The sequence below is a fragment of the Microchirus variegatus genome (assembly GCF_963457635.1).
Source record: "Microchirus variegatus genome assembly, chromosome: 23".
Taxonomy (NCBI): domain Eukaryota; kingdom Metazoa; phylum Chordata; class Actinopteri; order Pleuronectiformes; family Soleidae; genus Microchirus; species Microchirus variegatus.
The window spans coordinates 5,364,632-5,376,901 of NC_139824.1; the positions used below are offsets into that span (position 1 = coordinate 5,364,632).

A 12,270-nucleotide genomic window follows, 5' to 3' on the forward strand; every position below is an offset into this window, starting at 1 on the left:
GGGAACTTCTACACATATAATAAGCTCTATGGGAGGTTATCGAGAGCAGACGTCCTGACATCTCGTCAGATGTTGCCTCGGTTTAACTGGGTGCAGTCTATAATTTGGTGTTCCTTTCATCTCTTTTCCTGCACAAATGAAACATGTTAGACGGATCAGCCTCCACTGTGCATGCCTGCTATTGAAAATCAAGTTAAAACCACAGTTCCACTGAAGCCAGACTGGCAGCGAGGCTACTTACATTACTATAACTCGCTTGTATCTTGTGTTTGTGTCCTAAAAATTCATCAAACCTCTGCCACAGTCATGTTTCCAGTTTGAAAAAAAAAAAAAAAAAGTCTACACCAGGGGTGTCAAACTCATTATCACTGAGGGCCACATCATCATAATGGTTAGCCTCAAAGGGCCAGAGAACTGTCATACAGAATAAATGTAAAAAAATATAATGTAAATTATAGATAACTACTCCGTAGCATTATTGCTAATAATAATAATAACTATTTAGTTAAAATTATAATTATAGATGTAACCACGTCCGTGATGGTGTTTCTTGACAAACTAACAGTTTTAAAAGTCTGTATCTGGTCGGGTCTGACCTGCTCACACACCTTCAGCATGCACTGCTTCAAAAACGCACCCTCAGAAAAAGACTTATTCACTCACAATAAAGCTAGTTTTCACTGCCTCATCGTTATTGGTTGTGGCTTTTGTGAACACATTCTCTCGTCGCATGATGCATTTGATTCATGATGATTCACTGCGATCTTGTGGTGGGAAATGTACTTTATGGTCAACGCACGCCTTAAAGCAGCATAGACCTATTTTAACACAGATTTTTAAGAACATTTAATCACTCGCGGGTCACATAAAATGAAATGGCGGGCCACATCTGGCCCCCGAGCCTTGAGTTTGACACATGTGGTCTACACCATCTGTTAAGCAACATTAGACATAATAAATAAGCAATAATATTAGATAATCTTTCCACAAAAAATCAAACATATGAATTGAACCACATAATAAACTGGTAGGAAAGACCTTGGATGTTTTGTTTGTTGCACCATGCACTTTTATTAAACTGTCTCTGTCAAGAGTATAAACTGCTCTACAAAAGACATGAGGACAGACATGGTCTTTTGAATACATTCAGTGAAATTATTGTACCATTAGCAACCAAGCTTTTCATTGCTTCAATGAAACTCATAATTGACTGCTCAGAGAAATTTTTACTAACCCTGCAACTTTACTGTGTCATCAAACAATGAGGCAAACATGGATTAATGTCACTGCCCCCCCCCCCCCTCGCTGAATGTTAATGTCTTTTAATAGGTTTTAAATTATACATGATATGATATGTGCCATGCTCATGTTTGCATCTTTTGAGTAGAGCGGGGCGCAGCGCTGCACTTGATAAATTTACTCTCATGGAGCTTTGAAATGGACACGTCAACAGACAACTAACAAGCAAATGTTGGCACAGCACCCCCTGTGTAAAGCGGTAGAAAATGGATGGGTGGATGTTTACTGAGAGTCCCACACCACGTGTGTTTAAAAGCACCTGCATATAAAGGAAAACACTTTTTTTTTTTGCAGTGAGGGGTACAGTGCTTATCTCAGTACTTACAGATAGATACATGAGGATATACAGTATAAGGTCTATCAATTTTAGGGATAATCAAATTTTGTTGTCCATCCCTTTCTTGTAATAATGTTTACTCCTTTTTCTCCAGTTTTAGGAGACTTTTCCACAGAGGAGCAGAGAAAGACGGTGACTCAGGGCAGAGCAGCCGTCATCAGCCCGCCACCCCTCGCATCTTTCCCCCGACCCATAGTCACATGGTTCAAAGACGGACACAAGATTATCCCCAACAACCGAATGTAGGTGTCTCTCTCTCTGTTTATACCGCTCGCTCTTCTCTCTCCAGCACATTCTTACTTTTATCGTGTGAGTTATGCAGACTCATCGGGGGGAAACATACGAAACACAGTCAAGCTGAAATAAAGCTTTCATTTTTCAGCTGTTATCGCTGAGTGGTGTAACAATTATCATGTTCCAGAAGCATAGTCGTTCATTTTAATCCATGCACGCCAATTATTATGAATAAGCCCAAGATTAGATAACTGACCCTTTTCATTAAGCACCAGTACAATAGACATAAAGACATTATCAGGGCAAGATAAAATGGATTATTCCATTAATCACATCTACAAAGTTATTCAATCATTTTGTGTACACCAGAGATGTTCTTTTATGTAAATTGCTCAGCAGAGGTTTGCGGGTCCCTGGATGTGTTACGTTTAGCCGCATTTCACGGCCTTTTGTTTAATGTTGTTGTTGGGCTCCTGTCTGAAAATGCCTTTAATTTGCATATAATTATTTGTTAGCTCCTGTCAGTGGTGTTATCTTGAAGAATGTAAAAGGGTAATTGTATAAATGATGCAGTTATTAGACAAAGGTAGAATCATAAAATACTTGTAATACTTATATAATTTGAGCACACATGCCTATTTGGTTCAGTAAAAGTAAGCATTGAGATGCAGACCTGTTACAGACTTGATAGAGTCTAATAAAAGCACTGGTTTTATTAGACTTTGTTCGCTCTCTGAGATAACTAACTTGCCATTAAGACCACTAATGGCTCCCCTGTGTGTTATTGGATGAGATTGTCAGTGGCCTTGCCGTACACGTAAATGGCCATCCAGCAACTTTGCTTCCATTAATGACAGTCACCACCTCAGAAGTGCTTTTCAGGGAGCTTTGTGGAGTTAAGTTACACAAGCAGCTAGTTTTATTTTATTTTTGTCTTTGGTTTACATCAACCTTGACTCTCTGCCTTTTTGTCTTGAATGAGTATAGAAATTTGGATTTTTTTTTAATAGGGCTTCATTAAGTGGGTCATATTGACAGTGGACCACAATTTTCTTTGCTGCTCAAGACAGCTGGGGTTGGAAGTGTTTATTGTCAGCGTATCACCACTAAGCTGCATTAACCTCCTTAAACTGTATTTCCCGCAGCTATTCATGAAAATACAAAGCGAGGAGTCATTTTTCCTTACTCTAACTGATTGTTTCATGGCAGCGGTGTATTTACATTTTAATATACGCATACTGTGTACTGTAGATGAATGTGAAGAGAGAAACTTGAGTTTCAAAAGTGGTAAGATTAATTTTTTGCAAGTGCTTTCCTTGTAACCTCATCCATTCTTTACTGTATATCACACACTGCAAGGAGAGTAAAACTGCCACTACCAATCACAGTAAAAATGATAATTATGTCACAGTAAAATAAATGCTATAAAAAGGAACCAGAAAACGTGTCCTGACAGCAGGAATTGAGGAGCATCCAGGGTGCCCTTTAACATTGTCTAGTTCATTTTGTAACATTCTCAAAAGGTCCAAGGGCATCTATTATGGCCAAGCACAAATCCCCGCCCGTTGACATGCCAAATGCTTAAAAATAATTAGTGCAGCCACACTTGGAAGGTTTATAAATGTTTGTAGCTGTTACAAAAGGTCAGACTTGAAGGCAGGGTGGAAAAAGCCAGCTTTCACTGAGAGGAGTGTGACACCATAATCATTGGAAATGAGAATAATGATGCACTCTATTCTTTCTATGGTGAGTACAGTAGGAAGTGTTTGACCAGCTGACAAAAACATCGACCATAGTTTTCTGATTGACATGGTCTTCTCGATCATGCCGGTCCGGTCTGTCGTATTTTGTCACCACCTTTGATGCTCTGGTGACGTAACGCCAGGCAGGCTGAAGGTTGTAAGCTGGGCTGTTTTTCAAGTTGACAGTGGGACAGTTGGACTTGTTGATGAAATCGATATGCAATGCTTTTCTGTTAATTGAGTAATGGTAAAATACTTTGGCTTCTCTGAAATACATACTAAAACACATAATGTTACAGTTTTAGCACACTAAGCAGCGTACTGGTTAGTTATTTTAGGTGCAACTAGTGGTGGCTAAATGCTTTAGCTGCTAATGTTTGTAGGCGACTTTTCCTTTCGGACTCTTCTGAAAGAACTCTTCAGCCGTCATATACTCAACAAAAATACAAATGCATGAACTGGAAATGGTGGTCAAAAATAGAATGTCATGACATTTGCTCAGATGCATTTGTTTATGGAATGATTTGTTTTGCTCAAACCCAGTAGTCCAGTGTCACTTGGCCACTCCTATTGACTACAAATCTCGGATTGAGTATTTCAACTCACCAGAGTCATGGAGCATGGCAGAGTGGTGGTCACGTTTCTTTTGTACATCCAAAATCTACGTGGAATTGAGCGCACATGCAGAGGTGCCAAACTCCTCCCTGTCCACGTGCCCATTTACATATGCAAATCAGTTTAAATAGAACCTGCGATTCACCTCTTTGATCAAATAACACAATGAACAAAGGAAAGAAAAGGAATTTCACACAGTCTGAGCTAGAGATTCTAGCGAATGAATGAAAACGCGCAGGAAGATTTTGCTTGGTACCCTGTTAGCAGGGATACATATGACAAAAAAAGACATAGCACACACACACACACACACAGAGATTAGAAAGAAATGGTCAGATCTCAAGGTGGAGGTGAAGCGGAGGGTTTCTGTCGACGCGAAGTGACCGCAACAGGTCATACAATCAGCTTCTCACAATACACATCGCTGGTGCATAAAGATGGCAGAAACACTTTGACTCATGTTTAATATTTTATTTTTTATTTTTCACTATTAATGAATGCAGAAGTGCGCCGCGGCTGACATTTCCAACTTTACGCCCGCTTTTACTGACATGAATACTGAACACAGGGAGATAATCAGGGGCTTGTTAGAAAGCTCTGTAGCTATAATTTTACCAGCAGAAAATAAAGAAAACCAAAAAAATGATATTTGAATGGTTTACATACAGGACAATTAAAAGAATAAACTATTTACTCACCCAGAAGCCACCCATCGTGCACTGTGCCAGCCTCCAGCCTGTTCCCAACCATGCTGTTAGTCATAATGAATGACTCATGCGTTGAACCAGACCACCTTACACGATGTAAGTTAGCTGCATTTGCGCATCACATATGATTTGAACATTGATGGAATGAAAATGTTTCCTATTAACGTAAACAAATTATGTGACGCCGCTTTTATAGCAATGTGTGTGCAGTCAATAGCTCCAATTCCATTGTGGAAACCGGCTCTCACTGAAAATTGCGATTTAATGTTGGCCTGTTCAACAGCATTGTATGGGAATTTCATGAACCTGGATGACATTCGGATGATTCTGTCCCACACAGCTGGCATGGCTCGGCTCAGAGCTGACTGGCTCACTCCTGACCGAAATCGGCTTATGAGCCAATTATCATCGTTTGCAAGTAAATCCTCGCGCTCCCTAAATACTCGCTCACGTCCGATTGCACCATTTGCAAGGTGTTATTTGTTCATAAGTGTGTCTCTGATGTGCACATCACTCTAATGACTACTTGTTTCACATTATTAACAGTTTCCCAGCATCACCACTGAGTGTCGCCAAAGGAACAATAGCTGTAGAAACGTGCGTACGGCAGCCATGAGTGTTGGCGTGTGGTACCGCACATTTCCACGGTCATTTCACGTTTCATACATCTGAACGTGAGCGCGGGAAAGGACGTACGCCACGTTTTTGTGCGTACGCAGCCTTTGTACATGAGGTCCCAGGACTTTTGTTTTGAAATCGATCATAATGCTCGCAAATTAAAAGACACTTTATTGATAAAGTTAAACTGTTATTTGTTTAGTCACATAACAATAACTACAAGTTTTTTCTTTGTGCGTTTATATTTTTGTTGCGTGTATATTTGGTGTCTCTTCTTGTTGGAGGTGTTGTCTTATCCAGCTTTGTACTTTGCAACGAGAATCTTCCATGTCTACTTTGACAAAATGTGACAAAACATTTCAAATGTGCAAATGGTTTACTTGAAAAATGGGTCCTGGTGTGCAAAGGCCTTTATACTTCCATGAATCTCTGCACATACAGTAGATGCAGCTTTCGGTGTGAAAATTTGGCCGCATTTGATTTAACGTCAACTGGTGTGCCGTTACTAACGCAAGATGGTCACTACAACAAAAAGTACCCAGTTTGGTACATATCCCTAGTATTCATCTTTTCCACAACATGCAAAAAGATAAATAGTGTGACTACAATTGTAATTATCTGCTCATTTACGGCAGAAGATCATCAATTGTCAAGTTAATAATGAAAATGTGAAATGAAGATAATGAGTGTTGAGTTGAAGTGTATGCGGAGTAAGCATGGATGTTACAGTTGCAGGAGTAGATTAGCAGAGCTTAAAAAAAGCACTGTGATTTGACAGTGAGAAATTGGCTGTCAAAGTTTGGCAGGTGCATTAATTTTACCGTCATTTGACCTGATAATCTCATCGCAGCATGTTTTGTGGTGAATGCATACGCTTTCGTTTGCTCCTCGCCTTCACTAATTTAAAAATAAAAAATATGTGTTCTCTCAATCAGTCCGACTGTATTCGTAGATCACTTTTCATACAATGCGATGTAACTCAAAGTGATTCACATTTTAAAATGAAAACACCCACACTCATCAACTCCCAGAACAAATAAAAAAGGGCCTTGGGAAACACTATCATAAATCTTAGCAATCAGTAATGAGTAAACACTACATAAATACAAAAAAACACAGTACAATAATACAATAATAATAATAATAATAATAATAATAATAATAAAATGAAAAACATCCTGGGAAAAATGCAGAGCCAATGCATTTTAATATTGAGCTAATTCAATAAATTCATGGTTTGCTATTTATTGCACTCAGAGTCACTTTCTAATGAATATCTGGCTGCCTCCAATAAAGTAAGAAATTACCACATTTTTATGAAATACAATGTTGGTGACATTCTGGGACTGGAAAGCAGGGGTTCTGTCTCACAGAGCACAGGCCTCACACTTAATGGACGAACTGTTTTATCCAGACCATATACAAATTTTATGCAGAGACAGGGAGACATGTGGCCTCCAGTACCTCGTATAAATCACCTGCCGCAACTCCATTAACTCTACGGAGCGTCCAAGACAATCTCTCCCCTCTTCTGGAGGATGAGGGAGAGATAGATTCAGCAGTCTGTATTTCACATGATACACAACTCTGACAAACAGCTGGCACAGCTACACATCAGGCCATTCAATTAATCAGCATTTTTATAGGCCCTGTTCTTGGTATAAAAAAAAAAAAAAAAGTTGATCACTGGCTCAGATTTGGATACTGGTAAACTTTAATTAACTGGCTGCCATTTGTTGTGCTACAGTATCAACCTTATCTTATTATACTTACTAGGTAAGATTTCTGCATTACAATATCTTAGTGAATAGAGTGCTTACATCAGCCAAAACACTTTCTATAGATCATATTTATATTTAAGGTAATACAGCGTCATCCATCTCTCTATGAAACATCAGAGTGAGGAGGGAAATATTTGGTACTATAGGTTAGCCAAGACTACTTTTTGCTGTTTACTGGGTGTTCTGCCTCTAAAGCTCTCCTGGTAAAGACCAAAAACACAGGCCAGTTAGTACATAAGAGTTTAGTAATCTCTGTTCGTATCAGATACATAACATAAGAACACACCTGCAGAAACTGACTGAATAGTGTAGTAATGATGAATAGAGTTGCTCTCTCGATTATTTTCCACAATTAATCCTGTAGTCCGTAAAATGTCAGAAAACGTGAAAAAAAATCTTGATCAGTGTTTGTCATACCTGGATGTCTGATTGTCTTGTTATGTGAAATGATTCTTTTAATGATTTCTTTGTTTTCTGGAGCAAAGAAACCTGAAAATATTCACATTTAAGAAGCTGAAACAATCAGAAATCTTGTTTTAATAATGAAAAAAGCTTCAACGCGATTAATCGATTATCAAAACAGGTAAAAACTAATTGTTTCAGCTGTATTATTTTATTAACCTTTAACATGTTGAACCAAGTCACTCTTGCCTTTACAGCAAAAAGACCCGGGTTTGAGCCCCAATTGGAACAAGAGCCTCTCTGCACGGAGTTTGCATGTTCACTCGGTGTGTGTGTGTGGGTTTTCTCCAGGTTCTCCGGCTTCAGCCCACAGTCCAAAAACATGCAATTTGTGGATTAGTTCAATTGGTCACTCTAAATTGACCATAGGTGTGAGAGTGGATGGTTGTTTGTCTCTGTATGTTGCCCTGCAATGGATTTGCGAACAGTCCATAGGGCCTATCGCCCTATGTCAGCTGAGATAGGCACAGCGTCCCCCATGACCCTCCTGTGGAGGATAAAGTGGTAGAAAATGGATTAGACCTCTGTGTATGCTAGTTGTGTGAAAAATAATCTGAAATCCTGTTCATGCCATTGACTAATATGATATTGTTAATTCATATCATGACTGTGGGCACACTCATACGTGGAGAGTGGCGGTTCGACTGGCCTGAAATCATCTTTTGTTTTGCAAAATTGAAACTAAGAGTTTGTTGACTAGTGAAGGCAGTGGCACCTGTATCCATGGCAACAAGATAAAAATGTCACCAGGGTTCTGTCACTTGCGGTGTCGAGTTATGGTAATGTAACAGCTTTGTTTGATTGGATAAATGTAATTTAACATTTCATTTACTTTCTGGTTTTCAAGAAATCATACAAACACCCAGCTACACCTACACAAGAAGTGAATCCCACAATTCCACTCTCAGGTATTAATATAATCTAAATTAAAACTTCTGTCTTTGCAGTGACACACACACACACACACACACACACACACACACACACACACACACACACACACACACACACACTGTAATGGAGCTTCATGCATAGCTCTTCCTTTGAACCCTGGAATGGACTAATTTACACCTTTCTTCACAGCTTCTCTCTTGTCTCAAAAAGACATGTCTTCCTCTCACCTTCCTGCTCCATCTCCATCTCTCCTGTCTTTTAAATTAATCTTGATGTTGCTTTGTTCTCTCAGTTGGCTGTAAGGCTGTAAAGTCAAAGTCGATTAGTCTACTAATTGGACCAAAATTGTGATTGGTCGACTATTTTTATTTTATTTTTATTATTATTTTATCTATTTTTTTTATGGTGAATTTCATTAGGAGGAAAGTACCAAGTCTAATAGGGGTGCTTTAGAGCACCCGTGTTTCACAGGTAACAGCCTGTCTTCAGAGAACATCCCCCTTGTTTTCCACTATTTTGGTTTAGTCCAGCCCAGTGGGTTGTTGTCGCTCCGTGGCTCATGAGCGACAGACTGATTAGCGTTGCCATTAATTAGACGTGAATTTTGAGCTTTTCATTTTAGGCTACAGTCAGTCCCCCTGTCACATCCATGTCAAAGACATCAGCAGTGTGGCAGCATTTTTCAAAAGTAGATGACGGTAAAAAAGTGGAATGCAAACTTTGCAAGCAACAGTTAGCTCCTATGTTCAGTCTGCTCTGTATTCCTCAACAGTTATTGTGCTGATATTACTAGTTGACATAGTACATTATTTTCGGATTATATGGTATTGCGCAGATGAACGTAATGCAAAACGCTGTTAGAGCCGTCAGACTCTGTTGAACTCCAGCCGTGGCTGCGGGTCTTTTCAAATTAAGAGCCCGATTAGTCGATTTTTAGTCGAAATATCAGGGCTTTAGTCGACCAAGAGTTTCTTTGGTTGATTACAGCCGTAGTTGGCTGTCACTCTTACAGCCATTATCATGCTCCAGGATACACTGTAACACAGAAGCCATAAACTTCTGTTCCTGAATAAACTGTTTAACTGCTGTGGTGGACACACTTACACACACACACACACACACACACATGGTCTGTCTCTCTGGACCAATCTCATTTGTGTCTACCTGGCTCAAACGTCTCTGTGTGCGTTCATGTGTGACAAAGCAAGTGCAGTGAAAATTTGAGCCGCTCTGTGTGTGTGTGTGTGTGTGTGTGTGTGTGTGTGTGTGTGTGTGTGTGTGTGTGTGTGTGTGTGTGTGTGTGTGTTTGTGTGTGTGTACGCACGTGTGTGCTTGTTTGTTACGTTGGCTGATCCTGCGGTCCAGTGAGACGGGGCCAGATGGTGCCTGGCGGTTGGCTGTCTTCGCGGTGACCGAGCTGATGATGTCGTTTATGAAGTTTATTGATCCGATATGCATCACTCCCAGAGTCCCCAGCTCCATCTCACTTTGTCTGTCATTTTCGCTTCCCCCCCCCTCACCACTCTTAATTCATGTCCACGTGCCTGCCCCTAACCCCACTCTGCATATCCAGCACACACCCACACGCACATCCTGTCTGTGCGTGAACATTCCCAAACTCCCCAGCTCTCAAAATACTGACCAGCAAGAAACTCACAAGCTGTCACTTCTCAGACACTCTGCTCTAATCTAATAGGCTATTAACCCACCACTTTCTCCATCTCTCTCTTGCTCTGACACACACACACACACACACACACACACACACACACACACACACACACACACACACACACACACACACACACACACACACACACACCAGACCACATGTTTTTGTTCCCCTCATCGTTTCATTTTCACATGCACTGCGATCCTGTCCGTTTCCTTCTCCGTCATCAAGCGGCCGTCAAAACAACTTTGGAACAGTGCTGCCTTCTCAGCGTCGCCGATGCTAATATATATTTTAGCTGTGACCTGCAGCTGAGGTTGCGAAGAGTGAACTGCTGCTTTTAATTAGCTTTGAGGCCCGTGGCAGATGGACGTGAAATGATTGTGATAGCCGGCAGCTTCACGAGGGCAGCCAGGCTGTGGAGAATTAGAACTCTCCTCCATTTTTTTCATTGTAGAAGCAGGGGGGCCCAGTCTGATCAAATAAAGGCAGTTATCTATGCAGAAGCATGGCCGTGAGGACAGTAAATATTTCAGTTTCTTGTTGCCAGGGAGCCGAGTGATACGCAGATCGCTGGATGTCACAGGTGGTCAGTGTCTGGACTGGGCCTGGTGGGAAATTCTTTTCCTCGTAGACCTGGCCAAAGCAGCCATATGCTGCGGAACGTGTGTGTCTATGTGCCTCAACAGTCATTCATTTTAATTTGTCAAACACCTCTCAAACAGAGGGAGCAATTTTCTATCACGCACACATCCTGCGGAGGTTCTGAACAGAAGGAACTTTCTCGCTGGCTGAATTCGCGAGCAGATGCCGCACGTGTGTGTGCGCGCTGGTGTGCTCGTATGTACGCACGTGTGTGCGTTAGACAAACGGCAAGATCAAGAGGAAAATTTCGATGGAGACCGAAAGGACACGCACGCTTAGATCTCAGCGCATGATGAAAATACATCTTCCATCCACAATTACAATCTATAATGACTCATTTTCTCACGGCAGCCAAGCGGGAGGATCAAAGTGACTAAAAGAAAGGTAGAGATGTGAAAAAAGAAGTTACAAGAAATAAAAAAAGAAAAAAAGGGATGAAGCTCATCTGAATCCACCGACCGTCTGGAACTTAATCTCTATAGCCATCAGAAGCTTAGATACTGTGTGTGACTTTCCTCTCAATTACATGACGACGTTACTTTTGGGAGTACATAAATATCCACGACATGTAGAAGTTGAAGACACACGGCTGCACTAAGCACAGCCGTGTTTAAAGTTTCCCGTTTCTTACTCGAACGCTGTTTTCTAAAACCCCGCATGTCTGTGTCTTTGACAGACTTTCCATTAGTTTCTTTGCCATCTTGTTTTGATCATCTTCATTTCTGATGTATTCTGATGGAACTCTGAGATACTTGGTTATTTCTATCCTTGTGTACGTGATATTACCATACATTCAGGTGTTTGTTTATTTCCATCTAAATTGGTGCCGCTCTCTTTGATTCATCTGCATCCAGCAAATCAACTGTACACACACAAACAGAGCTCACTCATCAGCTGAGGATGTTTCTGGCTGCTCTACATCTGCTGCGAACGGTGTCTACCTGCTGAGCATAGCTCATCCATCTAATCATTAGTAATGAAAAGATAAGTGACAGTAAGACATATGTGCTGCATTGCTGCTGGCAGACTTTCCCATTTATTGCAGCGTTTCATCTTCTGTTTTTATTAGTTTAAAATAAATTGCGATGTAGCTTGGGTTGAGAAAATGATGTTTACATGGACAAACACATAAGCAGGAAACTCCAAAAGCCCGATCATAACCAGGACCAAAATCTTCATCTTGCACGCTGTTGAGAGTTAAATCAGTGTCATAACCAAAATCGAATCAAAGTTTCTTCACATAGCAGCGCAATTGTATTGCACA

The 12,270-nt window shown here is 40.6% G+C and overlaps 1 protein-coding gene across 1 annotated transcript in view; it reads left to right on the forward strand.

Moving 5' to 3' along the window:
- Positions 1-12,270, forward strand: part of sdk1a (sidekick cell adhesion molecule 1a) — a gene marked incomplete at both ends in the record, with an annotated part of 322,636 nt that overhangs the window by 139,984 nt on the left and 170,382 nt on the right. The window contains one exon of the mRNA XM_083909607.1: positions 1,731-1,878. Within this exon, the coding sequence (XP_083765733.1) occupies positions 1,731-1,878 (148 nt within the window). The remainder of the gene's footprint in view (positions 1-1,730; positions 1,879-12,270) is intronic.